Source organism: Hypanus sabinus, chromosome 6 (assembly GCF_030144855.1).
Source record: "Hypanus sabinus isolate sHypSab1 chromosome 6, sHypSab1.hap1, whole genome shotgun sequence".
Classification (NCBI taxonomy): Eukaryota; Metazoa; Chordata; class Chondrichthyes; order Myliobatiformes; family Dasyatidae; genus Hypanus; species Hypanus sabinus.
Genome location: NC_082711.1, coordinates 100,055,924 through 100,083,669, shown reverse-complemented (window position 1 = coordinate 100,083,669; position 27,746 = coordinate 100,055,924). Strand labels below are relative to the sequence as shown.

At 40.6% G+C, this 27,746-nt stretch overlaps 1 protein-coding gene across 2 annotated transcripts; it reads left to right on the top strand.

The window, feature by feature from the left end:
- The first annotated feature begins 12,372 nt into the window (after nucleotides 1–12,372).
- LOC132395043 (twist-related protein-like) lies at nucleotides 12,373–14,329 on the top strand. 2 transcript variants are annotated; one of them, XR_009512503.1, is made up of 2 exons: nucleotides 12,373–13,119; nucleotides 13,748–14,329. XR_009512503.1 is itself a non-coding variant. In XM_059971359.1 (2 exons), exon 1 carries the CDS (start codon nucleotides 12,533–12,535, stop codon nucleotides 13,031–13,033), a length of 501 nt encoding a protein of 166 aa, XP_059827342.1. In that variant the 5' UTR covers nucleotides 12,375–12,532; the 3' UTR covers nucleotides 13,034–13,053; nucleotides 13,748–14,329. The 2 variants fall into 2 exon arrangements, 1 of the variants encoding a protein (XP_059827342.1); XM_059971359.1 differs by having other exon boundaries at nucleotides 12,375–13,053.
- Nucleotides 14,330–27,746: the final 13,417 nt, after the last annotated feature.

Here is a 27,746-nt window from a genome sequence, read left to right as displayed (position 1 = left end):
CAGAGACTCATTCCACCGAGATGCAACACTGAGTGTCATAGGAAGTCATTCCTGCCTGTGGCCATCAAACTTTACAACTCCTCCCTCAGAGTGTCAGACACCCTGAGTCAATAAGCTGGTCCTGGACTTATTTCACTTGGAATAATTTACTTATTATTATTTAATTATTTGTGGTTTTATATTGCTATATTTCTACTCTATTCTTTGTTGGTGCAACTGTAATGAAACACAGTTTCCCTCGGGATCAAGAAAGTATGTCTGTCTGTCTGTCTGTATATTAAATAGGTTAAAATAAGTAGTGCAAAGATAGAAATATAAAGAAGTATTGAGGTAGTGTTCATAGGTTCAAAGTCCATTTAGAAATAGGATGGCAGAGAGGAAGAAGCTGTTCCTGAATCACTGACTGTGTGCCCTCAGGCTTCTGTACCTCCTTCCTGATGGTAAAAATGAGAAGAGGGCATATCTTGAGTGATGACAGTTCTTAATGATGGATACCGCCTTCCTAAAACACCGCTCATTGAAGATGCCTTGGATACTATGGAAACCAGTACCCACCACGGAGCTGACTAACGTTACAAATTTTGCAACTTACTTTGATATTGTGCAGTGACCCACCAGCCCTTCCCCTCCCCCCAAACCAGACAGTGATGCAGCCAGTCAGAATGCTCTCCACAGTTCATGTGTAGAAGTTTTTGAGTGTTTTAGGTGACAAACCAAATCTCCTCAAACTCCTATTGAAATATAGCTTCTGTCTTGCCTTCTTTATAGCGGCATCAATATGTTGTCACCTGGTTAGATCCTCAGAGATGTTAGCACCCAGGAACTTGAAATTCTTACTCTCTCCATTTCTCTCTCCCTCTATGAGAATTGGATTGTGTTTCCTTGTCTTACCCTTTCTGAAGTCCTCAATCAGCTCTTTGGTCTTACTGATGGTGAGTGCATGATTGTTACTTCAACACCGCTCAATTATCTGGCGTATCTCACTCCTGTATGCCCTCTCATCATCATATGAGATTCTGCCATCAATAGTTGTATCATCAGCAAATTGATAGATGGCATTTGAGCTGTGCCAAGCAGCACAGTCGAGGGTGTAAAGAGAGTGGAGCAGAGGGCTAAGCACACTTTCCTGAGTGCAGCAGTGTTGCTTGTCAGCGAGGTGGAGAAGTTAATTCCAATCCACACAGATTGTGGTCTTCTGGTTAGGAGGTTGAGGGTCCAATTGCAGAGGGAGGTACTGAAGCCCAGGTTCTGTAGTTATTCTATCAGAACTGTAGTATGATGGCGTTATAGTCAATAAACAGTACCCTGGCATACATATTGTATTTGTATTGTCTAGGTGATCCAAAACCGCGGGGAGAGCCATTGAGATTGCATCGGCTATCAACATGTTTTGCTGATTGGCAAATCACAGTGGGTCCAGGTCCTTTGTGAGACAGGAATTGATTCTGGTCATGACCAACCTCCCTTGCCCATACTGCCTTGGTCCTCGCTATTGGTGGGTAGCCATCAGTCTCTGTCTGTACTCAGGGAGTAGAAGTACAGCCAGGCGATCAGACTTTCCAAAGTGTGGGCATGAAATAGCACAGTAAGCACTCTTAATTACTGTGGTCCACTGTATTGTTTCGAGTACTGCAAGTGATTTAGGAATAATAATTATTTAGTGACTTTCTCAAGCTGGTCTGGTTAAAATCCCCTAAAATGATGGGGAAGGCATCAGAATGTGTTCTTTCATGCCTGTTGATTACATCGCTCAGTTCACCGAGAGCCGGCTTGACATTAGCCTGAGGTGAATTGTACACAACTACCAAAATGATCGCTGAAATTTCCCTCAGTCGGTAAAATGTTGGACAATTAATTGCGAGGTATTCCAGGTCTAGTGAACAGAGTGGGAAAGTATTGCCACATTTGAACACCATGAGGAATTGATCATGAAGCATACACCTCCACCTCTGCTGTTGAGAGACACTACAGACCTATTGTGATGGTGTACAATGAACCCATCTACTTGAATCACAGTGTCTGGATCAGAAGGGATTAACAAAAGTTCTATGAAACAAAGGACACAAATGTCCCCCTGATAGCACCCTAGCTCTGAGATCATCAATTTTATTTACCAGAGTCTCTGCCAGCAAGATAGTCGGTACTGAGAGTCGAAAACCTCATTTTTTGAAATGCACAGTAGCCCAGTTTCCACTGCCATTTTAAGGGAACAGTCTCTCTGGACATATTCAGATCTATTTCAATCAGTTTTAAGCAGCGATAGATTGTTTAATCATATTAAAACATCATTACTGACTGTACACACCTTAGATGCAGTTGTAGTTCTTAGGTATAGCAGGCTGAAATGAGAATACTTGTTGGTTTCCATCATAGCTGTAATGCTTTGGGTCACCATAATTAGCACATCAGAAGAACCAATGATTAGCACTCCGGAAGTGCCAAGCAAAAGCTCTTTTGTTTTGCTGACATTGAGGGAAAGATTGTCTTTGTGGCTCCATCTTACCGACTCTCTATCTCTGTCATGTATTTTGAATTATCATTATTTGAGATAAAGCCCACTACAGTGCTATCATCAGCCAACTTATAGATGGAGTTGTGACAGAATATGGTCATGCTGTCTTAAATGTAAAGTTACTGTTATAATGATGAAGCTTATTTAATCTTGCTGCTTTTGGCTTTGTGAAGCTATCTGCACAGATTTTGTGGGGAATTATGAAGAAATTCAAATTAACAAATGACATTTCTCCATGTATCTGGTAAGTTGTTTAGAAAGATCCAAAGACGACAAGACTGCGGCAACTACAGGACAATTATAATGAGGAGTCCATTCCAGTAGAAAACAATGTTCTATTTATTTCTATGGAGAAGAGTAAGTTTCAGGAACTGGGGTAAATTGTAATTAATTTGTGTGTTTTGAAGTTTAAGTTACTTATACATTATACAATGTTTTGAGATTATTTTTAACAATCTTTAATAATTCTTATAACTTAGCAATAGGTTGAATATTTTTTAATCTCAAAGAATGAAACAATCAATATTTTTTGTCAGACTTGATTGAGTTAGCTGGTTCAGGACTGATGAAGATCCCAGCCCAAAATGTCCACTGTCTGTTCTTTTCCATTGATGCTGCCTGACCTGCTGAATTCCTTTTGCATTTTGTGTGTGTTGTCTTGGATTTCCAGTATCTGCAGTTTTTCTTGTGCTTATTTCTCTCTTCAATTATCTTAATGATGATCTTTTATTTCAATAAATGTTTATTTCATGAAATAATCTTCCAATCTTTCAATCCATTTACTTGCTCTTAGTATTTTACATGAACAATCATCCTTCTATCTATTTCGCACCCTTGTTTATTTTTACATGTCCATACATTGTATAATGTATGTTTCCCAGGCGCAGAGACGACAGTGTCAAGCAATGTAGCCTTTAACCTGTATCTGAGAATCTATATTCTCCTTCCAGGAATGTTTTGTGGTTTTCCTAAAGCGCCATCTGATGCAGCAAATGACATTCCACTGATGTGTTGTGCTTAAGACCTCTAAGAGCAATACAGCTGAAACACGATTGGAACCTTAATTGGGACAACTGGCAGACAGGAAGGGATCCTTGTCTCCTCTTCTCTATGCAAATCTGTTCATAAACTGACTTAATATCACTCTAATGTGTCACAACACACCATTAAGTACATCCCTATTCTGCCATATTTGCTTTATTTTAACTAACCACTACGTAAAGGAATACAGCTAGGAAGTCCCCTTGTCATAAAATGCCAAGCTTATCCAAGTTTGACTGAAAACAAGTGTACAGCCTTTTGTATATGACTTCAGTCAAAACCTAAAAAAGGTTTGGATATCTATGGATGAAAAGTAACTCCAGTTTCTACGTTCAAACAATTGAGTGAAGAAATGCAGAAAGGCATAAGGCTCCTCCTCAGCATGGCAAGAGCTATTACTGGTTCCTGTGTCATTCCAGCTTACTGGCAAGACAATCTGTTCGACTTACTGAGTCTTAGATGTATCACTATAACTATCCTTGCTGTGGGGCTTCATCTGCGTTAGACTTGGCAGTGCAATGTATCAATTGAGGATTGTTCTCTTCTGATGGACGTGACATATATCGGCAGTAATTATATAATAGCATCCACATGAATGAACAGCAATGGAAGAACATAAGTGAGCATTCAGTGCATCAGATCTTGAATCATGTATGTGTTTCTCACTGAGTGACAGATACTTCATTATATCTTTCATTCATTCACTCGTTCATTTATTTATTTATTGTTACACCATGGAACAGGCCCTTCTGGCTCAATGAGCCATGCCACCCAGCCTTATTGCAGGGCAATTTACAATCACTAATTTACCTATGAACTAGTACACCTTTGGACTGTGGGAGGAAACCAGATCACCCAGAGGAAAGCCACGTGGTCAAGGGGAGAAGGTACAAATTCCATACAGATGGTGCTGGAATTGAACTCCAAGCTCTGATGGCTTGAGCTGTAATAGTGTTGCACTAGCCACTACGCTACCTACCTCTTTCTCTACTAGTGATTAATCAAAGATCCTGAAGGTACAATACAGCAGTGAAGGTGGAGTATAAGGCCGAGGAGGTGGCCTTTGCTTTATAATTAACTCATCATGGTACATTAACATTATGGTTCTCTCTTAGTAACGCTCACCTGACCCAGAACATCTGGCAATCAAATATCATCCATTTTATCTGGTGAGGGTGTTTTGTGCCAAGATCGTGGTAGTGGTGTACATTCCACCTCAGAGCAACGTCAAGCAAGCACTAGAGGAACTGAGCAGCATAATCAGCAGGCACAAGACTGCACACCCTGACACCTTCCCTGTCATTGTGGGACATTTCAATCAGGCCAGCTTGAAGTCTCTGAGCAACTACTACCATCATATCACCAGTGGAACTAGAGGAGACTCCTCACTTGACCACTGTTATAGCATCATCAAGAATGCTTACCCGGCCATCCCACACCCACACTTGGGGAAGTCCAACCACCAGACTGTATTCTACTCCCAGCAAATAGGCAGAGACTAACTACTGCAGTATCAGCGGTGAGGACCAAGCGGCATGGTCAAGGGAGGATAATATTCAGAGATTCATCTTAAAGTCTGAATGAATATGCCACAGTTGTCACTGACTTCATCAAGACCTGTTTGGAAGGGTGTATGCCTTTGAGAACATACAGAAGATAACCAAACCAAAAGCTGTGGATGAACCAGGAGATTGATAGTCTCCTGAGGCTAGATCTATGCCAAAGAAGACTGGTAATCCAGAAATATACAAGAAGTCCAGGTATGACCTATGGAAGGCTATTTTTAAGAGCAGAAAAACAATTCCAATTGAGGATTCAGAAGGAATCGGATGCACATCAGATCCAGCAGGGTTTGCAGGCCATTACTTCCCACAAAGTGAAACTTAACATCATGAAGGGCTGTGTTGCTTCAGTCCCAGATGAGCTCAACACCGTTTATGCACACTTTGAAAGGGTGAATAAAACTACAAATGTGTGAATCCTGCAGGCATCTGGTGACCCTGTCATCTCTGTCACAGAGGCCAACAAAAGAAAACCTTTCAAGAGGGCCAACCTTCTCAAGGCAACAGGTTGTGATGGTGTACCTGGTAGGGCATTGAAAACCTGTGCCAACCAACTCGGGGGAGTGTTTAAGGACATCTTCAATCTGCTACTGCTGCAATTGGAGGTTCCCACCTGCTTCAAAAGGGCGACAGTCATATCAATGCCTAAGAGCAGGGTGAGCTGCCTCAACCACTATTGCAAAATGGCACTCACACCAAAGGTAATGAAGTACCTTGAGAGGTTGGTCATGGTATAATGAACCCCCAGGGTCCTGGTTTGCTACTGCAGGAATTCTTGGAAGAGGGCAAGAAGGGCCATTGTGGTTGCCAGTTACTCCTACTGTACTGTTGCCAGGCCAACTGTGGGTGGCACCCAGCCAGACCACTCCAGCCTGGAGACTATGTCCAAATGTCTACCTGAGGTCTGGAACTGCACGCTGATTCCTGAGAGTTCTCGCTCCAGGCCATTGGTCTCTCCAAGTTATCCATTACATCCATCCAGTCAGTTACTATCTCCAGCTGCCACACTACTCTCTACATGACCTGCCTCATCCCCATTGCCCGTGGACCACTCAGCCCACCTGAGCCTGCACCTCTAGACCCTTGGATGGGGAAAGTTGGTCCAGTCTACACGGTTCACCGGCTGATGGATTCAGATCATACTGGATGGGGTGTGAAATACCTGACCGACTGGGTAGGTTACACCCAGGGAATAAGTCTTGAGTGTCATCTAGTTTCATTTTGGATCCTTCGTTCATCAAGGAGTTCCACCTGATTGTTAGAACAATTTTTGGGTTTAGCACATTTACCTTTAACAAATGACTTCGGTTACCAGCTTTCTGCCTTTGAATGTATACGAGGGGTGATTGATAAGTTCATGGCCTAAGGTAGAATGCGTCAATTTTAGAAAACCTAGCACATTTATTTTTCAACATAGTCCCCTCCTACGTGTACACACTTAGTCCAGCGGTCGAGGAACTTACGGATCTTGGACCTATAGAAAGTGTCCACAGATGGGTGATTGGTAAGTTTGTGGCCTAAGGTAGAAGGAGATGAGTTATACAGCTTTCGTTACGTGCACGTGCAGTTCAACTCTTTGAGTAATTATGCAGGAAGTTTGAAGTTAATAACTCATCAGGGGTGATCGATAAGTTTGTGGCCTAAGGTAGAAGGAGATGAGTTATTAACATAACTTTTTGCATAATTGCTCAAAGAGTTGACCTTCATGTGCATGTAACGAGAATTGTATAACTCATCTCCTTCTACCTTAGGCCACAAACTTATCAATCACCCATCTGTGGACTCTTTCTGGAGGTCCAAGATCTGTATGCTCCACAACCGCTGGACTAAGTGTGTAAATGTAGGAGGGGACTATGTTGGAAAATAAATGTGCTAGGTTTTCTAAAATTGACTCCTTCTACCTTAGGCCACAAACTTATCAATCACCCCTCATGTTGTGGATTTTATTTGAAGTGCAGCTCTCTACAATGGGTTCCTAAAAGCTATGAATCTCAGACCAGTCAATGCTGATTAAAATTCACTTGGATGTCTATGGTGTGCATGCGAGGGGGGAGGTGTGAAGTTTATATGTAGTTTCCAAGAAAGCATTGTCCATACTTTGTAAATATGGAATTGTCCTTTGCTGCTTGGCACATGAAATATCGAGCCCCATGTTGGGCCAGTGAGACCTTTCGACCAAAAGCATCTGTGTATGATACCTGCTGTGTCTTGTTTTGTTGAATAAAGAATCTGTTTTGCATCTACCAATATTATCCGGTGGTTTCATTCACGTAATGACAGGATCCATCCAAATCGCCCTGGGACATCAGGTGCTGGCTGTAGGAAGGGTGCAGTGTCAGGCCTGCACAGGCAGGCACCTCCATCCAGCTGACAGGAGTCACCAACAACTCATTTCCAACTCATCACCTGCAGCCTATTTGAACCCAGCTCTCTTTCACAGTTCTAGTTCACTAATTCAAACCAGCTAGCCTCAACCAATTGCTCCTAGCTGTTAGTTACCTTGTTGCCTTGTGCTTTTAAATATCTGTTCTCTCTTGTTTTTCTACTGCCTGGTGGCTAGTTATTTAATGGCTTATTATTAAAGTAATTACTCACTGCGAAATCACCCCTTGATCCTAGACTTCCTGACTGGGAGACCTCAGTCAGTCTGGATCAGGAGCAGCATCTCCAACACCATCACACTGAGCACAGGGGCCCCCCAGGGCTGTGTGCTCAGTCCACTGCTGTTCCTTCTGCTGACCCACGACTGTGCTGCAACACACAGCTCGAACCACATCATCAAGTTTGCCGATGACAAGATCGTAGTGGGTCTCATCAGCAAGAATGGTGAGTCAGCTTACAGAGAGGAGGTGCAGCGGCTAACAGACTGGTACAGAGCCAACAACCTGTTTCTGAATGTGAACAAAACAAAAGAGATGGTTGTTGACTTCAGGAGGGCACGGAGCAACCACTCCCCGCTGAACATCAATGGCTCCTCGGTAGAGATCGTAAAGAACACCAAATTTTTTGGTGTTCACCTGGCGGAGAATTTCACCTGGTCCCTCAACACCAGCCATAGCAAAGAAAGCCCAGCAGCATCTCTACTTTCTGTGAAGGCTGAGGAAAGTCCATCACTCACCCCCCCCCCCATCCTCATCACATTCTACAGGGGTTGTATTGAGAGCATCCTGAGCAGCTGCATCACTGCCTGGTTTGGAAATTGCACCATCTCGGATCGCAAGACCCTGCAGTGGATAGTGAGGTCAGCTGAGAAGATCATCGGGGTCTCTCTTCCCCGCATCACGGACATTTACACTACACACTGCATTTGCAAAGCAAACAGCATTATGAAGGACGCCACGCACCCCTCATCGAGACTCTTCTCCCTCCTGCCGTCTGGGAAAAGGCACCAAAGCAGTCAGGCTGTCATGACCAGACTATATAACAGTTTCTTCCCCCAAGCTATCGGACTCCTCAATACCCAGAGTCTGGAATGACACCTTACTGCCATATTGTGCTGTTTATTATTTATTGTAATGCCTGAACTGTTTTTGTGCACTTTATGCAGTCCAGTGTAGGTCTGTAGTCTAGTGTAGTTGTTGTTTTTTTTTCTCTCTGTGTTGTTTTTTACATAGTTCAGTCTAGTCTTTGTACTGTGTCATGTAACACCATGGTCCTGAAGAACGTTGTCTCATTTTTACTATGTACTGTACATAGCAGTTATGGTTGAAATGACAATAAAAAGCGATTTGACTTGCTCTACATTTGGGGTCAAGCCTCCTCTACATTTCCTGGCAAGTACAGAGCTAAGATTGTTTATGAATCCCATAGATTGTTTGCTTTTGATGACATTTGTTTCATAAACAATTGCATTGAGGAATTGCTGCAATTTGTGAGTATTCAGCTAAAAAGTAACAGGTTTTACGAAACATTAATCAATTAGAAGATCCATCAAATAATGCAATTATTTCCACTCTATTTTGCTGTTCATCTTTAGCAACCTGATCATGTTGGCACTGTTTATGAACATCATGAGGAATTGTCTACGGTTGCATAGTGTGTCTCTAAAGTGATGCATCATGACTTTATTATCAGATAATATTGATATAAAATGTTGGTAAAATCTCAGATGGTGATGAGGAGGCATTCAAGAATGAGATCAGTTAGCCTGGGTGGTTGAGAGCTCTCTTGGTGACCTCACACTCAGTGTCAGCAAAACCAATGATCTGGTTGTGGACGTCAAGAAGTTGTGAGAACACACACCAGACACATTCAGCGGCCAGGAGTGGAAAGAGTGAGCACCTTCAAGTTCATGACGGTCAACATCTTTATGGATCTATCCTGGGTCCAGCACACAATGCAATCATGAAGAAGGCACACTAGTAGCTCCACTCCTTTAGGAGTTTGAAGAGGTTTGGTATGCCATGAAACACTCTGGCCAATTTCTACAGATGTACAATGGATGACATGCATCACAGATTGGTATGGAGGCTTCAATACACAGGATTGCATGAGGCTGCAAAAGGTTGTAGTGTCCGCCAGCTCCATCATCTCCCTACCTTTGAGGACATCTTCAAGAGGTGGTGATTCAAGAAGTTGGCATTCTCTCCATCCAAGATCCTGAAATCCATCATTAAGCACCCTCGCCACAACCAGAGTCAATTAATACAGTGATATCAAATCTAATTCTGATTCTTTCTGATATGGGGCAAGGTTATTTCACAAGTCTTTTTACTCTGGATTGATGTTGTATTTCAGTATTTTCTTGATCTAAAAGGTCCGCTCCGTTCAATTGCATTTCTTCCTTTATGCATTCACTCTCTTTCCTTTTCCGTCCACCCTGTCTTCAAGGACGTATGTACAGAAGGAAAAAGGTCATCAATACCATGAAGGATCACACCCAACTTGTTCATGGACTGTTTGTCCCAGTCCCTTCAGGAAGAAGGCTGCTTAGCAACTACGCCTGGATCACCAGACTCAAAAACAGCTACTTACCCCAAACAATATGCCTCATCAAGACCTCCACCCACTAACACTCCCCCCTCACCACCATCACTACTTCATCATTTCCTGTCAGAGTCACTTCATGCACAGTTACTTTATGTGCATACAATTGAATTATCTTCTGCATTTATTGTGTTCTTTATCTTACTGTGTTTTCTTTGTGCTGCATCGGATCTGGAGTAACAATTATTTTGTTCTCTTTTACACTCGCATATTGGAAATAACATGAAGCAATCTTGAATGGAGAATCAAGTATTTTCTTTCAATGCTGTACGTCTTTTCCTGGGAACGCGCGCCCTCTGTTGCTCAAGGTTGGTTAGTGCATAATGTGTTCAAATATGCTGCAACCTGAGCAATTTGAAATGCTGTTTGCATAAATATATAGAAATTGTTAAGAATCTAAAGCTAAAAGGGATCGTTTTCTATAACAGTTTTCAATGTATTTTGTTTTGAAACTCAAAGCCTGTTCTGTTATTTGGGATTTTTATTGTCTCCATGCTTTAAGTTTGAAAAGTAGGGGGGCGAGCACCCCGAACAAACAATTCAAAATTATCTTATCTGTGGAACAACTCTGCCAGTAAGTCACTGTTGCATCAGTTGTTCAGAATTTAATCTTACCCAGTCAAGCTGTAAGTAGAGAATATAGATAAATACGATTGCTAAAGCGGAACAATATAATTTCATGCGCAGATATAATTGACCCAATGCCTACCTAACGTGTGTATACCTGTATCTGTGTATATGTGTAAATATATTTTATTCGGGTGTCCTTATACAACAAGGGTTACGGCGAAGCGGTTCCACAGGAGAAGTTCAATGCTCTGGTGAACAATTACTACTGGTCATTTAAAAATACAGACTGCGATTAATGTTGCGCCATTACAGGCAACCTTAAACGGCACCAGCTCACATTAAACAGTTTTATGTGCTATTCTTGGATGGTTTTCTTCTTTTTCTCTCACTAGGTGATGTTTATGTTGCGTTTTGGGCTTCGCGGCTTGACTGTCCCTCCGAGATCCTGCTGCGTTCGGAGCTTTGTACTAGAACTCCCTGTCCCTAATGGAACAAAGTCGATGTATCCGGCTGGGGATTTGAATGAAACCATTCAAGGAAAATATTTGTACTGCACAGGTATCCTTTTTGCATGTCACGTGTTTAAGTACGCTCAGATTTTGAACAGTTATAAATCAGGAGGGGAAATCATCCCCCGCTTAATGTTATCTGGACATCTGGACCTATCTGACTCCCCACTATAGATAATCTTGTTTTTGCCGCTGAGTTTACGGATTAATTAATCCGCACTACATAAATTGGTTCTTGTCAAGATTTACGCAGTTAGCTCGCTTATAATTTTTCGAAACTTTCAACAATTTATTTTCCTTTTTTAAAATTAACTTGCTTTTTTAAAAAAAATTCCGCACATAAGCAAGCAATATACACCATCACCTATTCCGGGATATATTTCATATCACATCCAAGGTATCACATCCATACCTCATCACAATCCAAGGCCTCGATGTGCAGCATTAGGATATCTCTGAAGCTAGTTTAACTGAGAGATTGTTTTCCTTGAAGTTCGAAGATTCTTCCTTTAACTGAAAGAATCTTCACACAGGCTGGATATAGTGTTGAAAGGATTTCCCCTTTTCTGTGAGAAGTACGTGGAGCGTGTTTGATATCAAAAGCGTGCTTGATCATTTTAACTCGAAATTGAACCAGCAAAGGTGAAATTCAATCAGGTAATAATAGAAGTCGACTAGCAAGCGTCTTGGTAAGTGTTAAGTCAAATCAATAAGCCCTCAAATCATCATGATTTGTCTTCTGATAACTCCAGCTAAGATCCTCAGATCGACTGAAATACGTTCTAAGCATGTTCTCTGAAATAATCCAACATCCTTACAACAAACACGGCCGGTTAGTTACCCATTGCCTTTACATATAAAAAATATATAAAACAAAGCATATATTCCTATGAACCCGCCAGCAATTCAAAATCTACATTACAAAAGCGTTATGTACCACCGAAGCAGAATAGTGGAAGGTCTAAACCAACGTTAAATAAATATCAAATACTATTAAACAACCATTTCTGTGCTAAAATAACGCCACCAGCCGCTACAGAAGCTTATGTTTGAATCTTTTTTTTCTGCAGTAGATCTGTTAACTGATGGCCTTTGCAACATGGCTCCACCTCATCCAGTGATGAAAATTCATATTAGCCAATCAGTTCCATCTCCAAAAGGTCCCGGGACCGAGGACTATATTACACCCCCCCTCCCTTTCCCCTGAAAAAGTTTTCTGTAACCCAGACCAGTTTCTCAGAGGTCACCGTTTGGAAAAGTTCAGCTTGCTTTGATAATTCATTACACTAAATAAGCCCTCCATAACTGCCTCACGGCCGACAGCTGGATATCCTTGCATTTGTTTTAAACCGATGTTAGAGGCGATCATGCAGGACGAAGAGAATTCCTCGGTCTCTCCAATAGAGAGTCTGAGCAACAGCGAAGACGAAGGAGACAGGCAGCAGAAGAAAAGTGTCAGAAAGAGGCGACCGAGCAGGAAATCTGGCGAGGAAACAGATAGCCCTGCCTCGGGGAAAAGGGGCAAGAAAACGGACGGTAGCCCTCAGTCCTTCGAAGAACTGCAGACCCAGAGGGTCATGGCCAATGTAAGGGAGCGCCAGAGGACGCAGTCCCTAAACGAAGCTTTCTCCGCTCTGCGCAAAATTATTCCGACCCTCCCATCGGATAAACTGAGCAAAATCCAGACCCTCAAACTCGCGGCGCGTTACATCGATTTCCTTTACCAGGTCTTACAAAGCGACGAGCTGGACAACAAAATGTCGAGCTGCAGTTATGTGGCACACGAGAGACTTAGTTACGCGTTCTCAGTGTGGAGGATGGAAGGAGCGTGGTCAATGTCCGCATCACACTAGCAGCTCCCCGTAGGACAAAGGTACGCTAAACTTGGCAGCGTTTACTCAATGTCCTGTACAAATAATTTGAAGCGGCGCCAGTAGAGGTAAACAAGAACTTCCAGTCCCATCCGAGTCCAGATGGGTTGTATTTTCATAAAAATTAACTTCTATCGGGATGTTTACATCTAAATACACTATTTTCGAAAAAAAAATATTTTGCCCGCGGTGTTTTTGTAGTAACTACGATTTGTGCTTCCCTTTTTATTCTTTTAAAATGCTGTTACTAAAACGTTACAACTTCTAGTTTTTCACTTTCTTTCTCTCTCTTGCTTACTTCTTTCCCGTCTTGTTCTTCTCCCGCTGATCATCACTGCTCATCAATTAGTTAATCAGGTCTTCACTTTTCATGGAAAACCGCCCCAACACCATTGTCTATAATGACCTGGGTGCTTTCACTTTCTAACCTCTCGCTTCCCTGCGCAATCCATTACAACCAATAGGTAAAGCGATCGGGTTCAGAAGGCCTGTGGCCGAGAGGGAGTGTAAATATTGATTATGCAAAATAATGACTACAGAGAGCAGGAGTTCATTCAAACAGAGATTCTCTCCTTTTCTCTAACCACCCCTCCCCGTTTCTACCCCCACTCCTGTACCCCGTTGTTAAATCGAAGTGCTAAAATGACCGTCTTTGGGTTGGACTAATCTCAGTTTAGTGTGTTGCTGTTTTACTAGGTGAGCGAGATTTGTCACAAAGGGCCAACCGCTGGACAGACAACAGTTTGACGTCTGGATACTTAAACACGTTGATCCTTGCCGTTGATGGATAACGAGCGCAGAGCACAAAATAGCTAGTGGAAAGAACGTGAGGAGCACTTACAGAAAACCAGCCTTGGACGCGGACCCATCCAATCGTGCGGCTATGCAATCATTTGTACTTCTGAGGTGTATTTTTGCCATTCACATCATTTTATCCTGACGATGAATGTTGTTGGAACTCAATCCTTCCTTTACTATGCATGCCTTCAACAATCATAACTGCTATTGATGACGCAGGAAAGTTGAATTATTTTATTTTTGTTTTCCAAAACTGATAAATGGAAAAGGTCTAGAGTGACAATGAGTTTATAGAAAATGGACCAAACTGTTATGCAGTTGGTTAGTCTTTCTTTTCTTGAGAAACATTTATTTATTTATTGATGTGCCATGTTCCAATGCATAAAGATCTGGTGTCTAAATGCATTCATATTTTTGTGATTGTTTTGTAAATACCTTTGTATATTTTCTGCAATAAATACCTATGATCTAAACTTTAAACCATATAAAATTTAACTTGGTTTATATATAAGGGATAACTTTGATGATGAAGAACTATTTGTGGTGAATTGTTACTACCCCCAAGAGAGAGCGGGATTTAACGAACGGTGCAGAAAAGACAAACAGAACGGCTACTGCCAACGGCGGGTGATCTAGAATGAGAAGGGTAGTGTTTTACCGCCGTCTGCCACTGGCTTATTGACCTTCCAGATACAGAGGGAGAGGGTAATTAAAAACATACACAGCGACGTTATGCTGCTTCGAGATCTGGAGTACTGTAGTGCGTAGACGTAACGCCAAGATGTGAAAAGAATGTTGGAAGAGCGATTCGTAGCCTATTGTTTGCCTGTGTGAACTAGTTCGTGAATTCCGGGGATAGTATGAATTAAATTTCCCATTTTGCAGATTGGATCACATATTGTGAACGCGTCCTGCAGCTTAAACATACAAACATCTTCAATGCACGTGACAAAGTAATTTCATTGATAGCGAACTGGGTGCATTGCTCTAAATAATTAGAGAAATATTTAGGCACAAAGAAGTACCAGTTTTCAATACGAAATGCTCGATTGGAACAAATTGTGCAACGTGTATTTATTTTACTATTAAACTGCTCCAAAAGCAGAATGTAAACATCCGACATATTTACTTCGCTGTCATTTAACAACGTTATTTATTTGCTTTGGCTTTCTAATCTAAACGCCCGTTTGGTCCCATCGTCACACAAAATCAGATATTGAGGTTTAAATGCCTTCAAATTAAGCTCAGCTGGTTGCAAATTCGAAGACCTTCCTGTCAAAAAAAAAAGCGTGGAGGTTTGTGAGGGTTATTCCAAATGGTCTAACATAACAAACTCTGCACTTTAATAGATGGGGAGCAGGCGAGCTGACACTGCCACTACATTCTTACAGCTTTTGACTTTTCCAATAAAGAGCGTGCCTGTGGTAATGCGTAACTGAAATGTTTTTGTAATTTTACTCTTGTCCTGGATATTACCACACAGCGCGATTGCTTTCATTTACCTTTTTTATTGATTTGGATGTCAAGGTATTTATTTCCTTTACAGCACCGGTGTTTCACCGTTTTAACTGAATATCCAAAAGTTTAATACAAAGAACATTTTTTCTCTCTCTGATTTACGCTTTTCCTGTTGCATTTTGCCACCGATAGTACCCAATATCTGATTTTCCCGCTACGCTTCTGTTTGAGCGAGTCTGGCCGGGTTAAAGTAGTTTAATGTTAAGTGTTTTATCTATATGATGAAGTGAAGGGAGAAAGCAATGAATTAGGGTCAAGTCGAGATTAAAGTGGTAGGTTTGAGTTGTTGTGGGTACAGTAATTCCCACATTCCTGTCGATCCTGGGAATATGAATTCCACGGCTCGATTTTATATGGCTTCGGCATCAATTGCCATTCGTCTGTCTTTGACATTTCATCACAGATCAAAGACCTATCCGGAGATCTACATTCCGTCACACATTTAAAGCTGCACCGAATCTTCCACCTTCCCCCCATTTAAAATCCGAAAGACTAAATTTCAATCCAGAAACCTGTCGAAAGTATAACCTGCACTAAATTTCTGTCAACCATTGACGTCAAAAAATGTTTCATGTGCTAAAGTGAATTTCTGAAGGCAATTCTCAGCGGTTGAACTCGTCCAATGCTGAGTTAACCTTCCCTCTTCTGGACTCCAAGGAGATTCCGTCCAATTTCCACCGCCCCCTCCCCACCCCCCGCGGGACTGATTTCTTTAATGTAGAGTATTGAAAGTGGAATCTATCTAAATGTAATGATTATGTGATCTGGATCTGTGGGCATTAAGATGCGCTGTATGGTTTAATGGAGAAACAGCCAGATCTCAGTTAAAGACTCCATGGGCGTGCGAGCTTCGTTCACAGTCAAATATCTCCACTTCTATTGGCATAATTTTAAGTCCCCGGAACAATCAACTTTGAAGAAGTAGTAAGAGAAGAAACAAGGGAATGACAAACAAACAGGCTCAATATTAAAAAAATTAAACTCAAGTTTAAGCTTGTTAGCAGAAATTAACGCATTTTGGTTTACACGTGTTATGCATTGGTCCGAAAAATAATTGCTATTGTTCATGGGCTTGTGGACTTGCGGTCCCAAAAACTAATATTCCGTTCTTTGTACTCTGGATGAACGTTTACCCCTGACGACTATTTTGAATTACTAATACACAATATAGTTTTTCTCTGTAGTTTTCAGCGAGGCAAGAAACTTTCTTCCCTCGCTGAAAACTACGGTGTGGTATTATTTGTCTAAATTGCCACAGAGATTTGCCGATTGCAAATTTGAGTGAAATGCTATGGTATATTTCATGCATCTCTATCTGTCCGATACTGGAATTGGGGTATTGGCTAACAAATTAACTTCCTCGTGCCGCATTTCCTTTGAGTGAATGCGTGACTATAATATTTGAGGTATTCACCATATAATTTCAGTACGGAAATAAACGATGAGCCCACGGTTTCTCATAAGGGGTCAAGCCTGTGTGTCTTGTCCTTTCACTCCATCCTCATACTAATTTGCATCCACGCCAAAAGCGATAAAGCAAAGCCGAATTATTGAAGCAAGTGCCAATGTTAGCGAGTAGCAGAACACCACGGAGGTTTCAATAATATTAGGACCAGATCAATCGTGTCCTTTAGGACAATAAAGGCTTTGCAAAGAGTTGTTGGGTTCGCCTTGATAGATGGTTGCTGAATGAAAGCGGGTCTTCAGCAAACTCTCAGAAATTCATTTCGTGAATGTGATTAAATTAATGTATTTTTTAAGAAGTAAACGATTTTGTACACCCCATGTTTGACTGCTATTAAGGAGACGAGGCAGGCTTTGGTCCATATCGTGCACTGCAAGCTCTCGGCTTTGGCAGAAATTCTGACCTTGTACAGTTTCGAACTCATCCAAAGCACATGATTTCACTTGAAGCGCTGCCCATGAATCCTCAGAACATTTGTCTCAGTGAAGTGATGTAAGACATTTCTCCTTAAAAAAAAACTTCATCTCTTGTACTAAAAACAAACACACTGATTCGGATTGGGGGCGGGGGGTGTTAGGTGGCAATAAATATAAAATAAAAAAAACAAAAATAGCGTTCTTCACCTAGCAGCACCAGCCCTCAAGGACGTTAACCCACTATGGGGTGCCCTTCCCCCACTACGCTGGCAAACAAACATGTCACCCACAGCATATAAACATTCGCCAATCGAAAACTTGTCCGCACGTGTGAAATCTAATATTGAAATGAAGCACCTTTCCCGCGAAGGTGTATGATTAAAATTGCAAGGCATCCGTGGAATTTACAGCTGTTCGTGGAAGCAGTGCAGAAACGAAATCAGCTCAGAATATCCTTTGAAATTATTACCCACTAATATGACTTGCAGTTCAAACACTTCGTTCCAAATAATAGGCTCACTATTTTCATTGATCTAATGAGGCTTCTGATGGCCAACTTATTAAATAGGTAGCCAAAGTGAATGGAAACCAATTCATAACTGGCTAGGTTTTATGAGGTAATCTTAATATATTAATAAACTATTTCGTAAAACAGATCGTAAGGTACTCCATATACGTGCATTTAGGGTAGGTAAACGCCGACTATTTAGATTTGAGGATTTATTTGATCGGGTCAGCTCTGAGCTGTTGAACAACTGTGTCTACCATAGGGCCACATCAATCGTTATGTTACCCTGTGCTTATCAGCTGGTCATTGCCCCTATTTATTTTGCTGTTCACACTGTGGGGGCAATGGACCGAAGTAAAATGCAGGCATTTTGCTTCTTTAAGTTTTTTTTCACTCAAAATGTGATCTGAATCTTATGTGATCCGATCTCTATCGCCAAGTATCGCTGGACATCAAAGGAAAAAGTAACTTAGAAAATTAAGATAACATGACGATATTGAATCAACGTGGTTGCCAGCACAGTCTACCTGCATGTGTTTAAGCAGCTGTTATAGATGGTACAATGTCGTCACGTGCAGCAGAACACAGATGTGCAGATTTGCAAACACCACGCCTTTCCAACACTTCCACATAAAATGGATTGAGATGGACGATATATCACTCGTCAGAACCAACGAGCGAAAATCTGATTTTTATTTCATAGAGTGCCGCAGGCGTTAGAGCGATCAGATTGTTTTATTATTTTTTTTTCTCTCTCTTTGTTTTTCCGTAGAGAACGTGACTGTTTGATCCTTGGGAAAGTATCGGATTCGGTGCCAGAAGACTGAGACTAATCGATTGTTGTTTGATGGGGTTTGAGGATGATAAGACGAGAGAGCATCATGAAACAGGAATTCCAGTCCTGACAGCCGCAATAGCCACAAGATGCATGGAGGATATGAAAGAGACAGCGGTACGCTTTATGCACACACCGAATAGCAGCTACATAGGCCCCCTCATTTCACCGGCAACATGTGAAAACATAACTGTCTTTTTAAAAACATTTCTGATTAAAATTAATACTTACGCAAAGCAATGTTACAGTTTTATAATAACTGTCCAAAATTGTATCCTTATATGGCACAACTATGCAATGATACCATCAGGTTTAATGAATAGGAAATAAGGACCATTGATGATAATCAGCCACAGCAAAATATTAGTTCCTTTCAAAAAGGCAATTTGTTTACTTTAGTCTGCTGCACGTATCTTGTCCAATAGTTTTGCATCTGACACGAATGCGTAATTTTTTTTAAGTTAACTCTTTAGGAATTCAGTTTCTTGACTGCAGTTCATTTAACTATATTTTTGGTACTTACACATGATCTGATTGAAGGTGTGCTCATTAATTTTCATCAATGTTTGCAAATAAAGCAGTGTAGATATTCAAAGCTTGATTTTGATCGCACGTACCATTGTTTCACAGACTTTTGTTGATGTGAAAGAAAAAACTGTCGATGGTTTCAAATTTTTAGATGTTATAACAGAAAATAAGTATAACGGTATATTTTTACTGATTTTGCATTTGTAGAACAATGCCGTTTTAACTGAATACGTCACAATTATTGCTACTTCAGAGGTTCGTGGGCTTAACTTTCGAGTGCAGCTTAGAATGACTCTACAAGATTAAATGATCAGTACAGGAGAGGTGATTCTATTAGCTTAATTTACCGGTTTCAGACACGACTCCGGGTTCGATTCACAGTCCAAGGTTTTCTTGTAAGTTAAATTCCCAGCCAATTTGAAATGTTGCTGCAATATTGAAGTTTGGCAAAGGGCAGGATTGTGCAGCGGACAGGCACACTGGTCGACTGCAAAGATTATGATACCAATTCACTAGATGAAGTAACATTTTCTTTTAGGTGTTCAATATATCCATCGCGTGTTTATTTAGGGAGACATTATTCTTTGTATTAGCCCGTGAAACCATTGGGACTGTTTGATTGACAGTTTTACGATCTTTAGACTCCGATGTGAAGGTCTAGCATAGTTAAACAAACAGTTTGATATAAATCTAGCTTATTTAATAAGGGGGAAAAATTAACTAAGAAATTTCTTCACAAGCCTCTTCAGCAGAGCGAAGTAAATTGCATTACCCCACACTTCACAACTTTAAGGTAAGGTAGTTCAATGGTCCAACCGTTTTGACCCGGGTACCCCTGAAAAATTCATCACCCCACATTTTTATTTAAGTCGCCAATCTTAAGTGGCATGTCCATCATAAACGTATGGACGTACAGGCAGTTTTCTTCTCTTTTGTGGGAACGGAAGCACTTCCTTATTTCGTAAAATGAAAAGGACGTATCTACCAGAACTACTATAAAACTAACAGTACCTGAAATCGGGTCATACGTTAACGAAAGTAGACATGAAAAATGGGTTGAAAAAAAATATACCGGATGCCACTAACAATTCGGACCTGCGAAAGGACTACAAGCGAACACGAAGAATCCAATTCAAAGCAGGCCCATACGTTTATTTTTTTTTCTGTAATCCAAAAGCAAATGCAATAATTGATTTAATACACCAGCCCCACCATTCATTCACATTAGATGGTGTCGGAACAAACCGACGCAAGACTGTATTAGTCAGACAAAACAACTTTATTAGGAGCACGCCAACGACACAGACCTGTATGATATTACCTAAGGTGGTAATATATATGATGCAGCCTCCATGCCCGCCCGTTAACCGGTGAAAGCACAGTAACAATGAGAAAGAATTGATTTCTCATCAATGAACTTCCAAAATCACCGTGACACCTTGATTTTCCACAGTTAAACGCACGTGCCGGTGTTATGATAAACTTTTAAACTGTTTCATTGTTATTTTATTGAATAGCCTTTTACTTAATAACTCACGCACCAGAACCATCCTTGTATTAATCAGGAAGTCAAATAGCACTTGATCTTTAATAAATGGTACAGCGCGCCCTTGGACCCCGTGAGTGCTAACTAGCGAGGTAAATGCGAAGAGAACAAGTCCCGCAGTACAGAAAGTGTTGATTCAGTAATTGCGCATAATCAGGTCACGTTATACGATGCCTTGCCATTTTAATCGTTGTGCAAAGTCTTGTATAAATAGACGCATTCCTAAACAATGTTCACACCCCTGCAATGTCCACCCGCCTACAACATATTATATTCAGTGCCTGGATTCTAGCAACAAAAGGTCAGCCGGATCATAAAGAGATGATCGGCATTTTCTTCTTTCTTTGATGTTTGTTTTCTCCAGATCATCGGAATGTATTGAGTTTCTTGATAGCCAGTTCAGTTCCCAGACCCATCAGTAAATCGGAACTACAGAGAGAATTAATTATCTCTGAATAAATGTTATTATAACATTGCTAGTATGCTTTATAGCTATGACTTACGATGTATTAATAATGGATAATAGTTTAGTCTGATTTAATGAATTCTAATGTATTTGGAACTAATGGCCTATTCTTTCACTTTGAATGATAAATTGAGTCGTCGGTAAGGCAGTACATTTTTCACTTAACATTTTCCCATTCATTAGCTAAATCGTTAAATTAAGGCAAATGGAGATATCTTTATTCAGTATTTTTTTCCTAGTAGTCAGTGAAGCTCATCATCCGAAGATTTGATTTGCTTAAAACATTTTGAATTCTCGCACAATTGTCTGACTATTAAAATTCGAATGTAACAAGGAGAGCGCGCTTATGGTACGCTGTTACGGTGTTTGATCAGTATTTCCCCCCACTATTTAGCATGGAAAGGCTCTCGGGACACTGGGCTTTCATTTCGATTGCTACGGGATGATTTATCGCAAAACTTTCTTTATTTGACAGTACCTGGTGTCAGACTTGAAATACTGATACTTGCCACAATTTAACAGAAGAAATGAGTCTAATAACCGTGAAGCCAATTCAGTGATCTGAGAGATTGAAAGGGTTAATATATGTGTGCTACGTTTCTTACCAATGCTTGGTATAGGACAGTATAGACAACAAACATTGTGTATCTGTGTGCTATATTAATAAATGATGTGCCCTTTCAAGTATTACCTTTTATTAACAATGCCTGCCGTTAATAATGCATTGTTACAGCTATAATATAAAGACTGGCTAGAAGACTGTTAAATGAAAATTGCGTCGTTTCTAATCATCATCTGGTCTTCATTCTGCATAGCACTTCAATCTCAGATGAACAGATAATGAACAGTTCCATAATACAATCACTACCATCAATCTGCCAACATGCAGCCCTGCTTTAATAATTAAACAGTGGATATACCAGAAATAACCTTTGGTATAAATGCAAAACTGCATACGTTTGGTATACCACTAGTATAAATCCAAAGCTGACCATCTATAACACTATATAAAATACTTGAACAGAAGAGGAGCACAAGAGAAAAATATATTTCAATCCCATCCAATATAAAGTAATCAATTCTGGGATCAAAGGAAGAATTGACATGCACATTCAATGTTGAAAAGTACAGATGATCTAACACCTAAATGCATTGTAATAAGAGAAAGTGTGCAGTATAAATTTAACGGTATGATACAACTGCAAAACTATATTCACAAAAAATGGAGCTTGGACAGTGGAAGCTATTTCTAACAAAGCAGAGAAGACCTGGGGAATGAAATAACTTAATGATTCTAAAAATCCAAAGTTTTCCTTTCTGTCTTTTTTAGCCTTGTCCCCTTAAGCTTATCTTTCTGTCCCCTGTATTTCTATCTGCATCTGATCCTATGCAAATCTATCCTCTGTAATTTCACTCTTTTCTGAACTTTCTCTGTTTAATTCTTGATTCTTCAATCTGACTGCGTAAGAACATGCATTGTTGTCTGCTTATCACCAGTGTTCCAGATGGTCTATTGCTTTGGCTCATAAGAAGAATGATGTACAGAAGCATATTACATAGATTTTTGTATCAACTGCTATCATATGTTTTGTGAATATACACTCAGTGGCCACTTTATTAAGTACACCAATACACCTCTTCATTAATGCAAATATCTAAGCAGCCAATCATGTGGCAGCAATTTCAATGCACAAAAACATACAGATGTGGTCAAGAGGTGCCGTTGTGGTTCAGACTGTGGAATGATTGTCGGTGCCATATGGGGTGGTTTGAGTATCTGTGAAACTATTGATCTCCTGGGGTCTACATGCACAACAGTCTCTAGAGTTTGCAGAGAATGGTGCAAAAAGCAACAAAAAAATCCAGTAACTAGCAGTTTTGTGGGTTAAAAAAGCCTTATTAATGACAGAAGTCAGAGGAGAATGGCCAGACTGGTTCAAGCTGACAGGAGGGTGACAGTAACTCAAATGACCACATGTTACAACAGTGGTGTGCAGAAGAGCACCTCTGAATGCACAACACATTGAACCTTGAAGTGGTTGGGGTTCAGCAAAAAGAGACCATGAACATAATCTCAGTGGCCACTTTATAAGGTAGAGGAGATACCTAATAAAGAGGATGTTGAGTGAACTTATAGCTGAACTTCCAACTTCTACATTGACAAAAACAATTCCAAGTGAAAATTTATAATAAGAGAAACTTTAAAGATTTAACAAACTGCTTTGACTTAGAACAGTTAAATTAGTGAAATTATGAAACTGTAAGATAATTTTCAGTATCATTACTATGCTGACTGTTCTTTAATTTAAGATTTAATAGGACTTTGCGTAGTTTGATTGATATGAGCATTAAGCAATGCTGAACTTAAACCAAAAGAATCACATTTAAATAGAAATTAAACTGGCCAGAATGGAATAGAGATCTTCAAGTGATTAAGCAATGACAATAAGCCACCTGTGCTCACCATGCAAACTTGTGCAGGTCCACATACCAGGACCGTTGGTCTAACCTATCTCCAAATGAAATAGACATGAATAGCATGTTCATATTTGCAGCCTCTGCAGCATTTAATTAAATAAATGTGCAATTTGCAGGTAGAAGTTTGTTAGGTAGTGTTTTACAAAGTCAGATCTCCAAAATTAATTCAGATTTCTTGATACCTAATGGCAGGGTTATTTTCCTGTTGTCAGTCATAAGCAAAGGACAGAACATCTGCAAAGACCAAGAAAATTCCTCTTTAGCCTAACTATTCTGGATTATTTTCTACATCCCACAACAAAATAAATGTCAATCAACAAACTTTAATAGAAGAAATATGTGCTTAATTTTCATATTGCAAAGTTGTTCTGGAGGTTTGTTTGCTTGCTTTGTATAAAATAGCAGTTCCTTTTTAGTTTCAAAATCAGCAAAATTTATGGAAAATGTTTTAAGCAATGCCCCTCCTCTTTTCTTCTTATTTTAAGTGTACCCAAAGATTAATAACTGGTAGAATTTCATAAATTACTTCCCTGCTGTATGTCCTAAGCTGTTATCTTGGAAATACACTCTGTGCTACAGCTTCAAAGGTTCCCTTTTTTTTGTGTATTTCAAATATATTCTCTTGGACATCTGCTAATTATACGCGGTTACACAATCTGAGCCCTATTCATGAATTTTTTGAACATGAACTAGCCAAAATGATATCCTGGGATTATATCCAAATACTCTCTGAAAATAAACACTGCACTGCCATTCTCAGTAAGAGCTAAAGTGCTGTAAGTCAGTGGCCTGCTATTCAGAATATTAAATTGTTGTGCCAGACACTGTTGTGAACATATTATCTGACATTCTAGTGTCATCATTTATTTTGAGGATAATCTAACCAAAGTCCACATGGCTTTTCTTTTGATACTTTAGACAGTATTGTGATATCTAATGAGGGCTCTGGATGAAATGATATGCTCATTGAGTCGGAGACAAAATGAGAATGATAAATAAAATCTGATGGTCTTTTACGACAACCACAGTCAATGTAGTACTCAATTGCATATCAGAAAATATGACAGCCAATTTTCAAAAAGCAAGAACCTACAAGCAGGAACGTAGATAACCAGTTATTTGGAAGTGTTGAACAATAAATAATTGTTAGGGCACAAGGTAAGATGTGTGGGGTGAGATGGGGAAGGGTATAAGCCCTCTCCTAAGTCATTTCCAGCAATTTTAGGTACCTGGGCATCAACATCTCAGAGGATCTATCCTGGGCCCACCATATGGTGACTACACTGCGTTAGGAGTTTGAGGAGATTTGGTATGTCAAATTTCCATACATGTACTGTGAAGCACTTTCTGACTGGTTTCATCACCATCTGGTATTGGGGCTTCAATGTACAAGATGGTAGGAAGCTTCAGAGGGTTGGCGACTCAGCCAGCTTTATCAGAGATACAATTCTCCCCATCATCGAGAGTATATTCTGAAGGCAGTGCCCTCAAGAAATTGGCCTCCATCATTAAGTACTCTCAGCATCCAGGGCATGCCCTCTTCTCATTACTACAGGATGTGCCTCTTTCTCTCTGCCATCAGATCTTTGAACAATCCATGAACACTGCCCCCACTATGTCCCATTTGCACTACATTTACTTATATTAATTTTATCTTATGTTATGGCTGCACTGTAGTACTTACATCAGAGGCAATAAACCTAATTCTGACTCTCTCTTTTTTAAATTGTGCTATTTAAAATTTATAGTTTTGATAGCTGAGTTTGAAGGATCAATGACTCATTCCAGTTCCTAATGTTCTTAAAGTATTATGTAGAAAATTCACATTAGAATATGTTGCTATGATACTTGCTTGGCTGCTTCACCCGGCTTTAAGTAACATAACCAACACTTAATACCTGCAGCTTTTAAAAACTTTATTCCAGCAGGCAGGCAGTGCTGAAATCCCCTATAGCTGTTCACTCTAGTAGGTGTACTGTTTTGGGTGTTGTGGTGGAGGAGGGGTATTGGTGTCTCTCAGGGGAAAGAAACAGCAGCTGCCAACATCCAGGCATATATCAGGTGTACTGATAGGGAATTTTATTGTCAGGACCTCAGACAGGCACATCTGTGGCTGCAAATGAGACTCCAAGATAGTATGTTGCTTCCCTGGTGCTAGGGTCAATTCTGTTTCTGAGTGGGCTCAAGGCAATGAGGCATCCTGAGAGGGCAGCGTAAGCAACACACAAAATGCTGGAGGAATTCAACAGGCCAGGTGGCATCTATGGAAGAGTAATTTGACGTTTCAGGTTGCACTCTTCCATAGAGGCTGCCTGGCCAGCTGAGTTCCTCCGGCATTTTGTGTGTGTTGCTCGGATTTCCAGCATCTGCAGATTTTCTCTTGTTTGAGAGTAGGCAGAGAGAGGTTGTGGTCCATATTAGTACCAGTGACTTAAGGAGATATGAGATCCTGTGAAGTGAAATGAAGGGGAGTTAGGAAGAAGGTTAAAGATCAGGACCTCTGGGGTGGATACCTCAAGACTACTGTCTGTGTCACACACTAGTGAATATTTAGAATCAATGAATAAGGCAAGTAAAAGTGTAGCTGAGGAGCTGGTGCAGAGGGGAGGGCTTCAGCTACTGGACCCATTGTCATCACTCATGAGACAGAAGTGATCTAATGAATGAGGTTGCATCAGAATAGTGTGGGGGGGGCAATGTCCTCACAAGGAAGTTTTCTGGTGTTACTCGGCAAGATTTAAACTAGTCTGTCACAGGATGGAGCAGAAAGATGAGAAAGATGAAAAAAAACATGGAACTTAAAGCAAGCAAGTCCAGTAGGCAAAGCAGGCTGGGCAGGACAGTTGCATGTCTGTTCGACTAAATTGCATTTACTTTAATGCAAGAAACCTTACAGGTAAGGCAGATGAAGTCAGAGCATGAATTAGCTAAACTAGGGAATGTGATATAACTAGTTTATAGCTGGGCAGGATTGACAGCTCAATACCCTAAGGTACTGGTGCCTCCAGCGTGATACAGGTGGAGGGAAGAGAGCAGGGTGACTTGCAATACCTGTTAGGGAAAACATTACAGCAATACCTGGAGCAGAGGTTTCCAATGGCTGGGAGCCACTGACCTAGAGCATATCCTGGGGAACCATCCAGTGAGGCCATATGCATAGAACAGAGACATAATATAAAGGAAGAGTCTTATTGATGGAATTATACCAAAGCACCAGGAATTGGAGGAACATACTGTATACCTAGAGAAATCAAACACAAGTGGAGGAATAATAGGGTTGTAATAATAAGTGATTTCAACTTCCTTGATTTGATTGGGACTGGATGGTTCTGATGAATTAGATGGGTCAGAACTTATTACCTATTTGATGGTGAAAGGCCTTGATAGAGTGTATTTGGAAAGAATGCTTTCTATGGTGGGAGTCTGAGACCAGAGGGCACAGCCTCAGCATAGAGGCTTTTAGAATGGAGACGAGGAGGAATTGCTTTAGCCAGAGGGTGGTGAATTTGTGGAATTCTTTGCCACAGCCTTTGAGGAGGCCAAGTCACTGGCTATATTAATATTATATATTAATATATTATATTTAAGGCAGAGGTTGATAAATCCTTGATTAGTCAGACCATGAAGGGATATGGGGAGAAGGCAGGAAACTGAGGCTGAGAGGGAAAAAGGACCTGCCATGATGAAATGGCAGAGCAGACTCGATGGACCAAATGGTCTAATTCTGCTCCAATATCTTATGGTCTTATGGTTTTATTAAGTGTGTCCAGAAAATTTTACTTATGCAATGTATAAATTGCCCAACTACAGAAGGGGGCTACACTTGACCTTTACTTAGGAAATAAAGCTGGGTGCATGACTGACATATTGATGAAGGTGCTCTTTGTGACTAGTGACTATAGCCTTATTCCTTTCAAGGCAGTCATAGAGAAAGATAAGATTGGTACTCAGGTTGAAGTCTTAACTTAGGGCAAGGCTACATCCCATGGATTCAGCCAGCAAACCTCAGAAGTCGACTGGGAGAGGATGATTGCTTTCAAAAGTGAGATGAGAAGAGTTCAATGCCAGCATGTTCCTGCTAGATTGAAGGCATGGTTGGTAAGATTAAGGAACCTTGATTAACAAGGGATATTGAAG